The 19,530-nt window shown below is 41.9% G+C and overlaps 1 protein-coding gene across 2 annotated transcripts in view; it reads right to left on the reverse strand.

Moving 5' to 3' along the window:
* Positions 1–19,268, reverse strand: part of BRAF (B-Raf proto-oncogene, serine/threonine kinase) — a 162,518-nt gene extending 143,250 nt beyond the window's left edge. For both annotated transcript variants that reach the window (XM_049774354.1, XM_049774345.1), the window contains exon 1: positions 19,131–19,268. In XM_049774354.1, the coding sequence (XP_049630311.1) occupies positions 19,131–19,268 (138 nt within the window). The remainder of the gene's footprint in view (positions 1–19,130) is intronic.
* Positions 19,269–19,530: the final 262 nt, after the last annotated feature.

Raw genomic sequence — 19,530 nt, forward strand, 5'->3', positions numbered from 1 at the left:
TGATATTTGCATATCCCAGAGCTCTGAGAAACCATAGCGCCACTCTGCTATTTCTGATTCATAGGGCCTTTGCATGTCTTATTTTTCTTTTAGCAATTTATTGAGAGTTGATATACATGCCAGTAAGAGAGTACCTGTGTTGCATATATGAGGTTCTGAGTTTGATACCTGGCACACAAAAACGAACATAAAAAAATTTAAATTGGACGTGGGAGGTAGTGAGAAGAGGGCATTTGTGCTTGAAGGGAGTATGGTGGCAGAGACTGAACCAAGTCTCCATGGATTCAGTCATGTGCTTCAACCTAGCTCACACTCAGTCAAGCTCCACTCCAGTTCTTTAGATTGGATTTTAATTAGACATACTGTAATGATCCCATCAGATATATGTATATATTAATGTCAAATCATGTTACCTGAAATGAATATCAATTATAATTCCATTTTAAATAAGCTAGTTGTATGTACATAATAAAAACTACCATAAGTACATGAGTCATTTGATCTCTAAACACACACAAAAAAGTTACAGAAATCTGAATTATAATGCCTGAAGAATGTCAAAGTGTGTATCATGTGATGATCTTGTCTCCGTCTTCTTTTCTTTCTTTACTAAGTTCAGTTACCTGTAACAATGTTCAGTTCTTGAAAACTTAAGAATGCTATACACATAAGTACCTGTTATACTAGCAATCCAGGGGGCTAAGGGTGGAGGTATGGGATGCATGCAGGGAACAGTGGTGGAGGGAGGTCAACAATGGTGGTGGGAATGGCCCTAATTCACCATCACCAGGTACACAAAGTCTTCTCACCAAGACTTGTAATTCACATTGGTCTCAATAAAAGTTTAAAAAAAAAAAAAGAGAGAGAGAGCAGATCAAAAAAAAAGGAGTTGTGAGCAAAGAAAGTATCCTACCTCCTGCACTATCGATCCTGCCTACAATTTACTCTCTTTATTACTAATTTGCAACTCTATAGTATTCTAAAATTAAACTCAGAGATAGTTACCAAATTACAATTTTGAAAGTTGGTATAACTGTTATTCAACCATATGAAAGTTATAAAATATTTACTTCAGATGTATAGAAAATTATTACAGCAAAGTAATGAGGACATTAGATGTCTTCATCTATGCATAGACTCAATGTGACTTTGATGGTTAAAATTGTAGACTGAAAAGTGTATGAGTTAATAATATGTACAAAGACAGTGTCATCAATTGATCGTGTGGGTTTCTGATGTGAAAAAAAAAAGCTTATGGCTGGAAAAATACTACAGGGGTTAAAACACTTGCCTTGCATGCAGCTGGCCCCAATTCAATATCTGGAACTACATATGGGCTCCAAGTAGGACCAAGAGTGCTCCCTGTGCATATAGTCAGGAGAAATTGCTGAGCACTATTGAGTGTGATCCAAATTCCCACAATAGTCCCCACTCCCAAATCTTGATAAACTGCCTATCGAGGATCAGGGAGAGGAACTTCAAGGGGAAGGGTATTTGCCTTGCATACAGAAGGCACAATTCAATCTTCATCACTGTATGATCCTTAGAGCATCACTGGGAGCAATCCCCAAGCACTGAGCAAGGAATAGCCCTTGAACATCAGGTGCGCACCCCCCAAAAAACCTGATAAACTGATTTCTCCAATTTATGTCATTCATGAAACTCCCATTACATACTAAAATATCTTATATATTAAAATAGAAAAAACAAAGATAGTTTCTAAGATTATTGTGTTCTTTTTTTTTTTTTTTGGGGGGGGGGGTTTGGAGCATACCTGGCAGAGCTCAGGGATTACTCCTGGCTCTACACTCAGAAATCGCTCCTGGCAGGCTCAGGGGACCGTATGGGATACCGGGATTCGAACCACCATCCTTCTGTATGCAAGGCAAATGCTCTACCTCCATGCTATCTCTCCGACCCCTATTATGATCATTTTTCACCAATCTTAAAAACCACTATTAGGGGCTGGAGAGATAGCATGAGGTAAGGTGTTTTTGCCTTGCATGCAGAAGGTCATTGGTTCGAATCCCAGCATCCCATATGGTCCCCCAAGCCTGCCAGGAGCGATTTCTGAGCATGGAGCCAGTAGTAACCCCTGAGTACTGCTAGGTGTGACCCAAAAACTAAAACAAACAAACAAACAAAAAACTACTATTAGTCCTGTGGTTATCTGAGCAGTGGTGATCAAACCTAGGACATCTTATATGTGAGATAGGGAGATACATCCTCAGTAATTCTTAAGTGTGCAACTTGGTCAGAACATGATTCGATGGCCAACTTCCTGGGTCCTTGTTCAATATATGCTAAGATAGCCCAGGCTGATGTGAGGAGAGAACTCTGATACTCTCAGCAAAGAGCATAGGGGGTGGGAAAGGTCAATGTTGGGATGGGCACAGGGTATGAGAATCAGACCAGAGCTTCCCACATCTAGGCATAAAATTACCTTTTGAGCTCTCTACCTGGCCCTCTCTTCCACCTTGATTCTACCATGCAAAGTCCAATCTAATCATCTTAAAACACTGCTTCCATTTTTTAGTTTTTAAGTCTCCACTTTCACCACATCACATACAATACAAGAACAAATTCTTTTTAGTTTACTACTATTTTCAATGATCTAGAATTACCTAGCTTAGTCAAATTATATTTCATTCACTTAACTATAATCTTTTGCTATTAACTGAAACTACCACTTTGCAAATTCTATTCCCGCCATTACATCCTTTTCCTTTCCTTCTATCAACCTAGGTAGACATTAAATATTAAGTCCCGGGTTGGAGCGATAGCACAGTGGTAGGGTGCTTGCCTTGCACGCGACTGACCCACGAGGACTGTGGTTCAATCCCCTGGCGTCCGTCCCATTTGGTCCCCAGCCAAGCACTTATTTTTCTCTATTAAGAACTCTCACATTTACTCACACATTGCCTGGTGTATCCTTTGTCTCTTCAATTTAGAGTGTTATCCTTTAGAAGTCTTTTTTCATCTCTTCCAAATCCAATCCTTCTTGTTCTTTCTGGCACTGCCCTTTCGTAATGTGTTTTAGCATCGAATGAGGGCTGTATCTGCCTGGCTGTGGGTGGTGCTTACACATTCTTAGCTGTTTGCTGGGTGTGTTACACACTCAGCTGCAGTGCTCACCAAGGTTTGCACACTTTTATATTGCAGAGCTTGCACACATGCACATTCTTTAGCTGGGAATGTAAACTGCAGTGCTCGAGAATCACAAAGTTGTACTCCTATATGCTCACCTGGGTTTGCACTTTCTGGATACAGCACTTACATAGTCTCAGTCGAAGTACTCACAAGACCACACTCCTTTGCCCCTTTTTAGTGGCACCTACATATACCTGGCCTTAAGTAGCTAGATAGTACTAGTGGTTTCAAGACATCAAAGCTGCCAGGCTCAAGAAAGCTGCCAGGCTCATGCTCAGCATATGTGGCAACTGGAGATCCAGAGGCGTGACAGTGGCCAGGATATGGCTTAAAGAGCTAAAGTCCATGCTTTGCAACTAGAGGCCCATGCTGACCCTCACTCTTCATGGTCTTCTGAGAAAGGAGCCAGAAAGCCCCTGAGCTCCATAAGGTATTATCTGAAAATTATTTTAAATTTATTTATTGAACACATGACCATGCGTAGTTGCAATGCAAATATTCTAAGTAACTGTGCTACTCCTCCCACCTTCTAAATCAAGTCTTAAAAGACTTAGTAACATATGAAGTATGATTCCTTCAGCTGAAGCAGAACTTGCATCTCTCTGCCCTTCTTATATGAACCAGGGTCTGACCCACTGTCTTTCTTCTTTGCATCTAGCACTCAGAAATTTTTGAAATAACTGAAGACAGTGTTGCATAAAGCAAAATAACTGGAAACACTTTGGAAAGCTGTGGTTAAGGTAAGAAGATTTAGGAGGCCAGAGAAAGAGTATAGCTGCACAAAGGATTGTAATAATGGGAAAGCCATTGTCCAATGAATATTACTCACCAGAATTACAGAAAGGAGTAAAAAGTTTAAAAGACAAATAAAATAGAACTATACACATTTAGCTGAAACTCATGTTTCACCACTTGATATTGTAGGCGTCTATGCACCCACCTAGAGTCAAATCTTCCTCAGGGTAGACCACGTCACATACCCTGCCTCCTATTCCAGGACATAGTTCCAGCAATTCTTTCTCTTGAAATGACTGACAGTTGCTAATGACCCACTCTATCTCACAGCTCACTGCCCCATTTTTCTTTGTCAGAAAACACCACCTAATCCAAAGCCCTCACTAAATGTTCCATGTATTCTTTTCCCCTTTCAGGAAAATGATTCTCCCTTTTTACTTACCCTCCTATCAACTGTTAAAGGACATCTTAATCAGAAACTCTCCTTTATCCTTTATTATCTCCAATAATCTCCTCTTGTCTGGATCACTATACCTCCACTCCGTTAACTCTGGTGATTAATTTTCTTTGGGAAGAAAGGGAAGTTTCAGGGCCAGCCCAGCAGTTCTCAAAGCTTATTCCTGGGTCTGTGCTCAAGGATCACTTCTTTTTTTTCCTTTTTTTTGGGGGGTGTGTGTGGTTTTTGGGTCACACCCGCAGTGCTCAGGGATTACTCCTGGCTCCATGCTCAGAAATTGCTTCTGGCAGGCACGGGGGACCATATGGGATGCCAGGATTCGAACTGATGACCTTCTGCATGAAAGGCAAACGCCCTACCTCCATGCTATCTCTCCGGCCCCGGGTCACTTCTTTTTATAAATTTACTTATTTCTCTTTTGGTTTTTGAACCACACTTGGCAATGCTCTGCTGAAGTTTGTCTGTGGGAAAGTAACTGTGTCCCTCACCTGTGGCAGCTCATACCTGGCCTAGCTTTCCATTAACTTAAAGCAAAAGCCAAAGTCCTTACAATGACTCTAGGTTGTGCTTCCATTCCTGCTCCACAACTCTTGGTTTCAGCTACTATTTACCTGGATTCATTCAAGTCCCTTCAATAACTGGACTCCTTGCAGTCACTTGAAAAGACATACTCCTAAGTCAACCTTTGAACATGTTGGTTCTTCTGCCTAAAAAAGCTTTTCCCTCACTTCCTAAAATCTTTGCTCAGATGTGAGTCACTTAACTAAAGCCCTATCTTAACCTCCCTATTTTAAATTACAACTTACAGCCCCCTGCTCTGTTTTGTTTTTCTGTATTTACTACCTTCAAATACATTTTTTAAACCACATATTTTGTTTGTCTGTTTCACTTACCCCTCCCCAAAATACACACACAAAATACACAAATACATACAGCTTTCAGAAAGAAAGCTAAGGGTAGAAATCTTTGATTTCATTTCAGTGAAAGGCAAGTCTCTGTGGCTATGACACAAAACTGTTCCATGAATAAGTAAACTTTTTTGTACCACCAATACTAAGTTTGCTTTGTAAGTACATTTAAAATCTCAAGAGTCAAACTTAGTAGCATAAAAGCCAATTTTCTGGGGGCTGGAGAGATAGTACAGTGGGTAAGGCACTTACTCTGCATGCAGTTAATCCAGGTTTGGTCCCCAGCATCTCAAGCACTGCCAGGAGTAATTCCATAGTGCAGATCCAGGAGTTACCTCTGAGCATTTCTGGGTGTGGTCCCCACACAAAAGTAAAACAACAACTAAACTCTGCAAGATTTATCAGAAAATTACACTATATTCAATATTCATGTATAAAGAAATAATACAAGGAGGCATATGCAGGAAGAAAATATCAAATATCTTTGAATATTAGAAGCAAACAAAGATGTGAATACTTAAAATGGTTGCATAAAACAAATGGTCAAGAAAGATAGTATAAAAGGTAAAGCACTTGGAAGAATAGAAATATAAGGACATAAGTCTTATAATCTCTTCCCTAAATTCTTTGAACTAGAATAATATAAGGTGTTGAAAGCCATTTCAGGTATTTAGAAATATCAATGCTACTCTATCCTTTGGGAGTGGGGCACAAGAAAGATAATCAGGACTTACTCCTGGATCTAAGCTCAGAGGTCACACCTCAAGAGCTTAGGGGATCATATGCAGTGCCAAGGATCAAACCAGAGCCAGCCATGTTCAAGGCAAGTCACCTTAACCACTATGCTACCTCTGTAGCCCAAAATAGTTTTTTTTTTTTTTGGGGGGGGGGGGGTTGGAGGGGTCACACTCAGCAGGGCTCAGGGACCATATGGGATGCAAGGCAAATACCTTACCTCCATGCTATCTCTCCGGCCAATAGTTTTATATATATCTATATATATAGATATAACATATATATTTACTCTCTCTCTCTGTATATATATATATATACACACACACACACACACACACACACACACACACACACATATATATACACACACACACAGAGCGAGAGAGAGTAAATAAAAGTTATAAGGAAAATGACTATGTGGGATTTAAAGATAGGATATTTTCAGTGAGTGAGAATTACCTTAATACAACATTATCAGAAAGTACGCTAATAAAAATCCATTTCTTAAACTGAATCGCCATGAATTCATTTATATAATTATTTATGGGGTTTTTTTTTTCAGTCATACAATCCCTTCACCAGTTTCTACTTCCTGCCATCAATGTATCCAGTTTCCCTCTCCCCAATATCTAAACCCCCACCCCAATCTACAGACTTTTTTTGTTTTGCTTTTGTTTGGTTTGGTTTGGTTTTTGGGTCACACCCAGCAGCGCTCAGGGGCTACTCCTGGCTCTGAGCTCAGAAATCGCTCCTGGTAGGCTCAGGTGACTATATGGGATGCCGGGATTTGAACCACCATCCGTCCTGGATCTGCTGCTGGCAAGGCAAATGCCCTACACCACTGTGCTATCTCTCCGGCCCTACAGACCTTTTTCTTCTCTCTTTTTTTCCTTTGAGGAATTGTGGTTCACAATATTGTTACTGAAAAGTTATTTTTTTTTAATTTATTTATTTTTTTGGCTTTGGGGCCACACCCGGCAGTGCTCAAGGGTCACTCCTGGCTGTCTGCTCAGGCACGGGGGACCATATGGGACACTGGGATTCGAACCAACCACCTTTGGTCCTGGATCGGCTGCTTGCAAGGCAAACGCCGCTGTGCTATCTCTCCGGGCCCAAAAGGTTATTTTTTTTATACACCACTTTACTTCCTTTTCATCACCCAGTTCTTGCCTAAAGTGATCGTTTCCAACTATCATTGTCATAGTGTCTGTCTTAACCAAATTTCCCTTGCTATTTGTGGTAAGCTTCCTACTATTTCTATTGTCTTTGGGCATTAATCGCATATTTTTTTTAAATATCCCACAAATGATTGACCATTCTGTATGTGCCTCTCCTCTGACTCATTTCACTCAGCATGATACTCTCCATGTCCACCCAAGCAAATTTTATGACTTCGGGATATTTTCTTTCCTAACAGCTGCATAGTATTCTATTGTGTAGATGTGCCCTGTTTCTTTACCCACCCACCTGTTCTTGGGCACTTGAGCTATTTCCAAATTTTGGCTATTACGAATAGTGCTGCAATGAACATAGGAATGCAGATGCCTTCTCTGAATTGTGTTTTTGAAGTCTCAAGGTAAAAAATTCCTTAAATATAATCTTACCCGGACCAGACACACACACACACACACACACACACACACACACACACACACACACACACACGCACGCACGTGCGCACACACACACTTTTATCCATTTAGGACTTTTTAATTAGTAACTCTTATTTTCTCCAAAGTAATCTCTCTAAATCTCTCTAAAAATAAAGAAGTAAATTAAACCCAAGTTAACAATACCAAAAAAATAAGTGACTATTGGAGGCCCGGAGCAACAGCACAGCAGGTAGCGTGTTTGCTGTCCATAAGGCAGACACAGGTTCAATCCCAGCATCCCATATTGTCATGAGCCTGTCAGAAGTAGTTTCTGAGCACAGACCCCTAAATGCCATATGGTTTGGCCCAAACACACACACACACACACACAAAGTGACAACAGTATTAACAATGCTATTGCTACTGAAATTAAATAATCCTTTCCCCTCTACTCTGAGGTACTAGGGATTGAACCCAGGGTTTTCACACTTGAAAGACAATCACCACCAATCAAGTTCCCAGGGCCAAGTAATCTTCTTTAAGATTAGAAATAATCTATAACCTCAAACAGGAAATGATTTTACAAAAGAATCTATAATGTATAAAAGAATACCAAGCAGTATTTTAAGGTGTTTTAAAATACTCAAAAGTGAGTGATCGATTAAAATTCTCCTAAGAATTTAAGCTGTTCTTGAAACAGCAATTTTATTTTGTTACTGTTATTAATTTAAAGGCTACACAACTAATGCAAAAATATGTGTAAAACAAGAGTACAGTGTTTCTCAATTTAACACAATAAGGAGTTCCCTTTTTTTTTTTTTTTTTTTTATAAACTGATTTTGGAACAACTAGTTGAAAATAGTCTGCCAAAATGTTGTGTTTTTCTTTCCCTGGAAGTGGCGCTTCCAAATCTGCAAGAAAGCCAAAGAAAATTGGATACCACTCTACAACAGGGACCAAAGTCTGGAGAGTAGCTTCCCAAAGATAACATGACCCTAGACCTGGTCAGACTGCTCACATTCCCTCATCTCTTGTTTCTTAACTAAAATGAAAATCATGACTAGACATATAATTTCTATTGTAGGGAAACCCCCAGGCTAAGCAGTAAAGTATCCAAAGTTTTTTTTTAAAGGGTTAAGTATATGGGGGCCCTGCCAAGGGAGAAATATGGCCAACGAGCAAAAGCTTTGATAACCTTAGTAAGAATATATAATCAAATGCTTTATAAAAGCACAACCTAAAATAAACAAGTTAATGAGGTTTAAAATCATCAGTGGGGGAGGGAGGCAGAGAGATAGCACAGTGATAGGAAATTTGCCTTGCACACAGCCAAACACGGACAGATGGTGATTCGAATCCCGGCATCCCATATGGTCCCCCAAGCCTGCCAGGAAAGATTTCTAAGTGCAGAGACAGAAGTAACCCCTGAGCGCCGCTGGGTGTGTGACCCAAACACCAAATAAATAAAGACATCAGTGGGCCAAGAGCAGGTAAGACACTTGCCTGCGATTCACCCAGATTCAAACCCCAACATCACAGAGTCCCCAAAGCACCACCAGGAGTGATCTCTAAGCAAAGAGCCATGAGTCAGCCCTGAGAACATGCCACATCACACACAAACATCACACACCAAATCACAGTTATAATGAAGCTAGAATTATAAACATGATTGATAATTTTAAGGACTTTTTAGGTAAATATACATTTCTTTTTCCCTCCTACTGACATATTTTGCAATGTTGTAAAATATGACAGCTGACTTTTTTTAATATAAAGAAATTAATTTTGGATAGAAATGTATCTTGTTGGAATCGGAGCAGTGGTGCAAGCAGTAGGTAGGACAGACCACGGTTCGGTTCGATCCCCCGGCTGTAGCCAAGCCAGAAGCAATTTCTGAGTGCATAGCCAGAAGTAACCCCTGAGCGACACTGGGCGTGGCCCAAAAACAAACAAAAAAAAAGTATATTGTTAGTACTTTTCATGAGCCTCACCACACCAAATTCTTTTTTTGTTTGTTTGTTTCTGGATCACACCAGGCAGCGCTCAGGGGTTAATCCTGGCTCCATGCTCAGAACTTGCTCCTGGCAGGCTCTGGGGACCATATGGGATGCTGGGATTTGAACCAATGACCTTCTGCATGAAAGGCAAATCTCTCCAGCCCCAACCACACCAAATTCTTACATATGACTTTCTGTAAAGGCAAACTAAAAATAAGACTAATGTCTACAGGAATTGAGTGAGAAGTGAAGATGGGAGCCTGAATGCAAGAGGATGAAAATGCTTTAAAATCTTGACTATGGCAGTAACTGTAGAATGATATATCTGTCACAATACAACACAGGCTTTGAAAAGAGATACCTTTACAGGGCAGGGGGTTATTGCCTCCTTGATCGACCCAGTTCTATTCTTGGCACCACACATGGTTCCCCAAGCACTGCCAAAAGTGATCCCTGAGCACAAATTCAGGAGAATCCCTGAACACTGTTAGGTTCGACCCAAATCACCACTCTTCCCACCACCACCACCTTCCCAAAGTACATCACACTATATAGTCTATAAAAAAGTATGGGGACCAGAGCGGTGGTGCAAGCAGTAGAGTATTTGCCTTGCACACACTAATCTAGGATGGGCCTGGTTCAATCCCTAGCATCCCATATGGTCCCCCAAGCCAAGAGCAATTTCTGAGTGCATAGCCAGGAGTAACCCCTGACCATCACTGGGTGTGGCCCAAAAACCAAAAAAAAAAAAAAAAAAAAAAAGTAAGTTACTTTGGGGCTGGAGTGATAACACCATGGGTAGGGGTTTGCACCTTGCCCGTGACCAACGTGAGTTCGATTCCCAGCAACCCATATGGTCCCAGGCCTGCCAGGAGTGACCCAAGTGCTGCTGGGTGTAGCCCAACAAAAGTAAATTGCATTGATTTTTGTAAGTAATTACACATTTTCAGTAGATGTCTGAAATACACGTCAAATATAGTAAACAGTAGTTTATATCCATTGGCCCACTTAACTAAACTTGGCTAATGACTTGTTTTTGCATAGTTCATTAATTTAGATGGTTTTTACACTTTTTTAGTAAGGAGAAAAACTTAAAAGAATATTTCATGACATATCAAAATATGAAATTTATCAGTTTTATTGAGTTCAACATCCATAAATATGATTTGTTTTGGGGTCTCCCAAGGTACTCAGGAGCCCCTATACCTCATTGGTGACAGCCAACTGGGCTGGCGATTCAGTGTAAGGGCCTGAAGATGCTGTGCCAGGAAGGGGTCAGTGTGGGGGGCATATATTCTGAGGGCACCTGTGGTGCTGGCTCAGGATCTCCCAGGGACACATTCAGCAATGCCAGGGAAACCACATGGTGCTGGGGGGTCCCACAGCCCTACAAATAAATTTTGTTTGAAGTCATCTCATTCACTTATACTCATACGCTGCTGTGTTGCTCTGCCATTGCTGAATCACTGAGAATCATCAGAACTAAAATGACTAAAATATTTACCATTTGACATTTTGCAGAAGTTGACTGATCTTGTGCCTTAAATTTAAATTTTTACATTTTTCTGCAGATTATGATGCTTGGAAAAATGCCAAGCATAATCTCTTGGAGCATATAATACAATGAGTAGGGCACTTGCCTTGTAGGCAGCTGACCCAGGTTGGATCCTTTTCATTATCTATCGTCTCCTGAGGCTGACCAAAAGTGACCCCTGAGCACAGAGCCAGGAATAGCCTTAAGTAATACCGGCTCTGCCCGCCCCCCAAAATCAAAAGATAAACACAAATCTCTTTTCTGTACACATAATTTAAATATTTTCTAGCCATAACACACACCCCCCTCCACATACACACACACCTTTTAGGTAGGATTTTGAAAAAGTCATTTACTGTGTGGCTCATGTGATATGTAGTACCGAGGATGGAGAAGGCTTTATATACACAAAACACACACTTCTAGCGCTTTGAGTTATCTTCCTGGCCCCAACATTTTTTTCCCCAAGAAAACCTACAAAGCGGGTAACAGGAATTTCAATAGCTGAGGTACTGGGACAGTCAACGGGAGACTTAAAGTAGTCTTGGAATAAGGTCTTGGCAACCCAAGCAGCATTTTCCAAAATACTGTTATAACAAAATAGATTGTCAACCTAGTAAACTAATTATGACAAGTATGAAAAGAAGAGAGTTGAATAGTACGAAAAAACATCAGTGTTAGTGGGCTTCATTCATTCTAATTCTTTGGGTAAAAATGTGAGCATGAACTAGGTACTGTAAAAGGTAAAAAAAAATTTTAAGTACAACACGGGCGATAGAGAGAGAGGAGAGAGAGAGAGAGAGAGAGAGAGAGAGAGAGAGAGAGAGAGAGAGAGAGAACAGCAGTAGGGTGTTTGCCTTGCACACAACCAATCCAGGACAAATGGTGGTTTGAATTCCGGCATCCCATATGGTCCCCTCGAGCCTGCCAGGGGCAATTTCTAAGCAGAGCCAGGAATAACCCGAGTGCTGCCAGGTACGGCCACCCCCCAAAAAAAAGTACAACACAGATTTAAAAAAAAACCACTGTACCTATGTATTGGCACAACATAAATTTTACTTCTAACCATGGTGAAGTGCTTTTTAAATATTGCCCTCAAGAGAGAACGAGACACAGAATAGTCTCTTTTCTATGGGTTTTAAGAAAAAATAATAGACATTATTGTAATAATCCCCAGAGATGAGGGCCAGAAGGACCGGCTCACAATATGAAGCTCACTTTAAAGAGAGGTGAGTGCAGTCAGAGAAATAATACACTAACAACTACCATGACCATGTTAATAAGTGAGAAAAGTAAAATGCCTGTCTCAAATACAGGCAAGGGGGTGTAGGAATAGGGAGATGGAAGGCTTTGGTGATAGAAATGTTGCACTGGTGAAGGGGGGTGTTCTTTTTGTGACTGAAACCCAACTATAGTCATGTTTGTAATTACGGTTTAAATAAAGATATTAAAAGATTTTTTTAAATAAAAATTGGGGGCTCGGGGCCAGGCGGTGGCGCTAAAGGTAAGGTGCCTGCCTTGCCTGCGCTAGCCTTGGACGGACTGCTTGAACTTGGATGGTTCGATCCCCCGGTGTCCCATATGGTCCCCCAAGCCAGGAGCAACTTCTGAGCACATAGCCAGGAGTAATCCCTGAGTATCACCGGGTGTGGCCCAAAAACAAAAAAAAAAAAAAAAAAAATTGGGGGCTGGAGCAGTGGTGCAATGGTAGGGCATTTGCCTTGTACGCAATAACCTAGGACGAACCATGGTTCAATCCTCTGGCATCCATATGGTCCCCCAAGCCAGGGACGATTTCTGAGTGCATAGCCAAGAGTAACCAGGTACGCACCCCCCAAAAAAAGGGGGAAAAATAAATAAATATAAATATAAAATAAAAATTGCCCTCAAAAGCAGCAGAGATAAAACAGCTGTTAGTGAATTTGTGTTGTGTGCAACAGACCCAGGTTCAATCCTCTGCATACCATGTAGATTCCAATACTACCAGGAGTGATTCCCAAGAACAGAGCCAGGAGTATGCCCTGAGCACTGCCAGATGTGCTGCAAAACAAAAAATAAAATGTCCTGGAGCTCCAATTTGAAAATTCTGCCCTACAGTACATTTGTCCCAAAAGCTGTCAACAAACTATGGTCAAATTACAAGAATAAAATGATATTTCATTTGATGTTACAAAATTTCCGAAAGATGTAAAGTTAATTGAGTTGAAAGTTAAATTTTGTGCTTTGTATCAAGGGTATTACTAGGGGCCCAAAAAGGAATGTAATCTTATTTGGTATCTTTTTCCCTTTATATACAGTCTTGATAGGAAGGAGAAAGAATAATTGTTTTTAAACCCAAGAGAAAACGTGGAAACCAAAATAATCTCAGAGGGTAGAGGGGAAAGAAAAAAAAAATAATTGCTTAATGTTAGGGTGGAGGCTGTATTAAGAGTTTCTTCTGACTCCCATGCTAATTATGTGTGATTGTAAATTGGGCTGGAAGCTAAAAGAAAATAAAAACTAAAAACTACCTCGCATAACTTATAATGCTTCCACTAAATATTTTAGGAAGGATTGAGCAAATAAGGCTATTTTGTTGCTCTTACATGATCTATAAAATAATGATTATGAAATCATGGCTTATCCTTAAAAAAGCAGAAAAGCAGGTTTGAGAGACAGTATGGCGATAAAGCCCCTCCTACCTTGCTTGCATACTGGACTCTGCACCAAATACAGTCCTGAGCCCCACCAGTGATCGCTCCAGAGCTTACAGCTAATAATAGCCTAAGGAGTACCAGTGGATGTGTTTCCAAACCCAAACCAAACAAACATACCCACCCCCTCAAAAAACAGAGAAGCTCCTAAACAAGCTTGGCTATTTTGAGTTTTGTTAGTTTTAAAACTACTTCAGATCCTGAATTTAGAGGAAAATCAACGTTGGTGAGAGGAAGAGAATGTATACAGGATTTAAAATTGTTCCATTTCTGTGAAAGCCAAAACCCAGTAAGATCTAGTTGGCATTTTAATAACCATTTGATAGAAATATAGAAAGCACTTTTTAACTATGTATCTCACAATGATTCAATAAAAAAAAAAGAAAAATACAGATAACATAAGAAAATACAATCCATAATAAATTATCACACAAAATCATGCTAAACTTCAATATTATGAACTAGGATACCAAAATTTTAAAAAATCAGCCAAATACTTAATAAATACTAAAACTGTATCAAGATGTCAGAAATCAAATGTTCCTTTCTGCAACTTTATGTTTGAAAAAAAAAAAAAAAAGAACATGCCTAATTCTTCAATAAGGTCAGCATCAGGTTTTGAATGTAGCCTGCCCCCCTCCTTCTCTCCTGTGTCCCACTCACAGAGCATAGGCTTTCCAAAGTTAAAATCAGATCAGCATAATCGGGAAACCAAGGAGCACAGAGAAGCCAGCTTTCTCCATCCACGGTTAGTCTGACAGAACTTTTCTGGTTTACTATCCAAATACAATGAAATAAAGTTGGCTTCAAATTGTCTACATTCACAGATTCAAGTCCTCCATTCCTCCCAACATTCAATTATTTCTTGTTTATTGACAACTGATTCCCTTAATCGACATCATATATGTGACAGGCAATTTCCTTAAATTAAAGATTTTAGGGGCCGGGTGGTGGCGCTGGAGGTAAGGTTCCTGCCTTGCCTGCGCTAGCCTAGGACGGACCGCGATTCGATCCCCCGGCGTCCCATATGGTCCCCCAAGAAGCCAGGAGCAACTTCTGAGCGCATAGCCAGGAGTAACCCCTGAGCGTCACAGGGTGTGGCCCAAAAACCAAAAAAAAAAAAAAAAAAAAAAAAATTAAAGATTTTAACTAAGAAAGCCAACTGGAGGAGAAAAGGTATAGAAAAGAAACATTAGAAATACCGATGACAAAAAAATACTTCATAGTTTTTGTTCAATAGACTTCTTTTCAAGTATCTACCTCAATGAGAATTAACACAAAAAGGCCAAATTCCTTAGTGCAACTGCCTCATATTTAAAGAATAACGTATTCTGCCTGGTTTGGCATGGTTCATAAAATGCCTTTAATATAGTGGACCTCATCATAAAGGAGATTCCATCCCAGAAAACTGCCTCATCAATGCATTATAATTACATAGCTTAATTAAAATGGGCAGTATGATCTTTAAAACAGAATACAGCTTTAATTGCAATTCAAAAGAAGGAAGCTCCCTTCTACTGAAACACAAGAGAATAATTCATAAAAAATCACCCTGCTATAACATATTTTAAAAAATTACATGCATCTATTATGCCATATGGCTATATTATCCCATATTTAACCACATAGTTACAGAAAGTAACACCAGGGAGATGTAAATGGTCCAAAGTAAATGTTCAATGCCAAAAGTATAAGCACATTTACTTGATTAATATTTAATGAGCTCTTCTCATTTACTAGAATATTCTAAGCATCTATATATAATACCTAGAAATATAGGACCGGACATGTGTTCAACACCCAATGTCATTAAAAAATTAAGCTCTACAGTCTATATTCAAGATGTCTAATAACAAGAAGTAGTGAAAAAATTATATTCATAAAGGCCAGATAATTAGTTCAAAGGGTAGAGCATATGCAAAAGCATGCAGGAGGTCCAGATTTGATCCCCATCACCACATGGTCCCCTGCAACCATCAGGTGTGGTCCAAAAGCACCAAATACATATTATACCCTCCACATCTTAATATACTTCATATTTTTATTGTAGGTGAAGCCACATGGTTCCAACAATGTTGATGTTCATGCTTTTAAAAATTATTGCAGGGCTGGATAGATCATCCAGATGGTAAAATGTATAAAATGTTGATTCATTTAAATTTTTTTTAACTTTTTGTTTTTGGGTCACAACCAGCGGCACTAGGGGGTTACTCCTGGGTCTGTGCTCAGAAATTGCTTCTTGCAGGCTCAGGGGACCAGATGGAAAACCGGGAATTGAACCACCATCTGTCCTGGGTTGGTCACGTGCAAGGCAAACGCCCTACTGCTTAGCTATCTCTCCGGCCCTTTCTAATTTTTCAATAATAAATGTGCTTTTTCCCTCTAATAATTTATTGAAGATGAAACTTAGATCGATAATTTTTTCTAAAACCTGCACTTCATTGTAATTCCACTTTAGAGTACATACACAAATTTTCATTTCTTTCCATGCACTTAGTAATTATAAATTATCTAAGTGCATGTAAGGAAGCCAGTTAATTAGAGACCCACTGGGCCAGAGCAAAGGGTAAAGCCTTGCATCCCCACCAACCTGGGTTCAATTTCCGGGACCCAATACGGTCCCCTAAAATAAAGCCAGGAGTGAGCACAGAGCCAGAAGTAAGCCCTAAGCACCTCCAGAAGTGGCCCAAAGCAAACAAAAAAAGACCACAATACATTTCAATTTCAGTCAATTAACAATGACCAACTTCAAAGAAAATTATTTCTTGGAGCTGATATTTAAAATCAAAGCATTTTTATTTATTTTTATACCCCTCTTTCCTCATATATACTCATCAGCTCCTATAAGAAAATATAGAGAAGTAACTACTATTTTATTTAGCGATGACTAAATTAAAACCTGGGTGGGTAATAGGAGCAGTGGAAACACAAACTAAAATTAGTTAAAAGCCATACTATCCTTCTAGTTTCAGAAGAAAGGGATATGCTTTCTAATTATTGGCAATTTAAAATTAAATTCATCTAGCCTAGAGGTTCTCAAACAATAATACTCGAGAATTGTCCAGGAAGCGTGCCAAATATAGAAATTCATGGCCCAAGCTGTCACCTATTGAATCAAAATCTGTGGACTATAAAGCTCAAATAATCTAGCCTTTTCAAATCAGGTCACCGATCATACCTGACAAAAGTATCTACATCATCACCAACAGTTCTCATAACTCTGAAACAAAATTCTCGACGTAAACCATGTTATAGTTGCAGAATTATGTTTTCATAACCCACCCCCATTAATTCTTTCACTCTTCTACTCGGGTCTAGTCTTCAAACAAGCGTACAATCCAACAAAACCACACAAGCACTGAGAGGCACCTGTGTCTGATAAGACAAAGGCACATCCGATTTGTGGCCAAAAACAGACAGCAGATGTGACCCCTTTTATGTATTTATCCATTAGAAACAATGTGTCCTAAAAATAAATTTCCATGTCAACGGAACAAAGCTGTTTATAAATAAGGAGGAATGTGGAGGTGTGGGGAAGACAAGAGGAAGCTTCTTGGCAAGTGGAAGTAAAGCGAAGTCAGCAGCAAGTCAGAGAGGTGAGTGAGGACTGGGGGGACCAGGAAGTCGAATCAAGGAGGAAATCAAAGAAGGAAGAGCTCTCTCCCCTGAGGGCCCGAGGAGGTGGGGGAAATGACCAGACAGGTGCTGGGAGAAAATGATCTTAGGACAGATGCTAACAGAAAAGTAAGTGATATGACTTTGTTAAGAGGGGGAAAAAAAATAGGAGACTGAGATTAGATCACATGATGGTAAACAAACACATCATGCACAGAGTGCAATCTAAGTATTATGGTAAAATAAAAATGATCCCGTGTGGTGGGGGGAATAAATGCGTATCACGTGGCTTTCCAGAGAAAAGCTTCCATAAAGCGGGAGAGACTTTGCAAGACTGTGAGATCTGGCTGAGAAAAAAAAAAAAAAAACTACACACACAACCATGCTGTGGGAAGAAGGAAAGAGACCTTTGAAAGAAGTCCACAGAACAGCTAGGGCTACCTGACCCATCATTGCATCTAAAGCTCAGTTACCATACAATCTATTATCTCACGATTTGCAAAGCCCGACAAGGTGCGGTGAGTTTTCTGTCAATGTGATAACATTTACATAATAAATTCCAAGTGCAAACCACACGAAGGACCAGATAAGAGCCGCTCCTCCGTCATCAAAGCAGGGAGCTTGAGAGCTAGGAGCACTTTACTTGGAAGTCCAAAAAGGAGGAAAAGGCAAAGAACAGAAACTGGGACAAAAAAGGAGGACAATACAAAGAGCTCAATCAATCAACTCGCTCTCTTTTTATTTAAATGGTCAGGAACGAGTAAGGAGGTGTAAGGCGCACAATGGAAAATCCAAACCCCCAAAGCGCCGGCCAGAAGCGCCTCGGGGAAAACCCCCAAAAGGCGCCTTGACAGCTTTGGGGATTCGGGCGGGCGAGTCCAAGTCCTTCTGTGTGGCTCCAAAGCGACCGGGAGCGGTGACCAAGTCAGGGGGCCGCTTGGGAGGAGGATGAGCCAGCCGCGAGTGCCAGCCGGGAGGGTCCAGCCAAAGCAGCAGCAGGAGCTTTTTAGCTTAAGAGAAAAGAGACGACGACGGGACGGGGATGGAGAAGGGATAGGGAATGTCGCTGTCAACCAAGAACCAAAGTAGAGAGGTGGATTGGGTGGGGGAGGAAACCAGTCTATGATGGGGATGGAAAAGAGCCCAAACAGTCCCAAACAGTGCCAAGAGTGCTTGTTCCAGGGTCGGGGGTGGGGTGGGCAGAAAGTCATCCACACTCCGCTGGGACACACACGCAAAAACTGCTCCCCAAAGAAAAATAATCTTTTTTTTTTTAAGTAGCAAAGCGTCTTTTAAGTAGAAAAGGCATCCTCCAAAGGAGCAGACAGACAAGGGGTTTGGGCATCATCATCGTGATGACATCCTACGAATGCTCGGCTCGGGGTGGAGTGGGGAAGGGGGCGGCTGGTTGGGGATGTGGGGGTGCTGGGGGGGACCGATCTACATCTCCCACCCACCCACCTGGAGGCCTCTGAGCGGCCCCCAACCCCTCCCAAAGCCCCCCAGACCCTCCATGTATCCATCCAGCCACCCTCCAGGACCCCAAGCCCCGGCCGCGAGGACGCCGCCCGTGACCTTCCAGCCGAGCCCCCGGAGCGCGAGCGTGAGTGCGCGCGTGCGACGCCGCGAGCATCTGCGGGGGCTCCGGCCTCCCCGGGCCTGGCGCCGGCGGCGGGACCCCCGGAAGCCGCGGCCCGGCCGGGCCGGCACTCACCTCCTCGGGCACGGCGGGGTCGGGGGCCGCGGCGGCCGCGGCGCCGGCGCCGGCGTCGAGCTCCATGTCCCCGTTGAAGAGCGCCGGGCCCTGCTCGCCGCCTCCGCCGCCGCCGCCGCCGCCGCTCAGCGCCGCCATCTTCTCCGCCCGCCCGCCCGCCCGCCCGCGCCGGCCCGGCGACCGCTCGCTCGCTCCTCGCACCCTCGCGACAGCCGGGCGGGAAGGGAGGGAGGCGGGGGCGGAGGAAGGCGCAAGGAGGCGGGCGCCGGGCCCGGGGCGGCGGGGAGGGACGCGAAGGGGAGCGAAGCGCGGGGCAGGCGAGGGAAGGGGAGGGGACGGGAGGGAAGGGACGGCACGGCACGGCACGGCACGGCACGGCCGGGCGGCCCCACCCCCGGAA

The sequence above is a fragment of the Suncus etruscus genome, chromosome 1 (assembly GCF_024139225.1).
Source record: "Suncus etruscus isolate mSunEtr1 chromosome 1, mSunEtr1.pri.cur, whole genome shotgun sequence".
NCBI classification, from domain to species: domain Eukaryota; kingdom Metazoa; phylum Chordata; class Mammalia; order Eulipotyphla; family Soricidae; genus Suncus; species Suncus etruscus.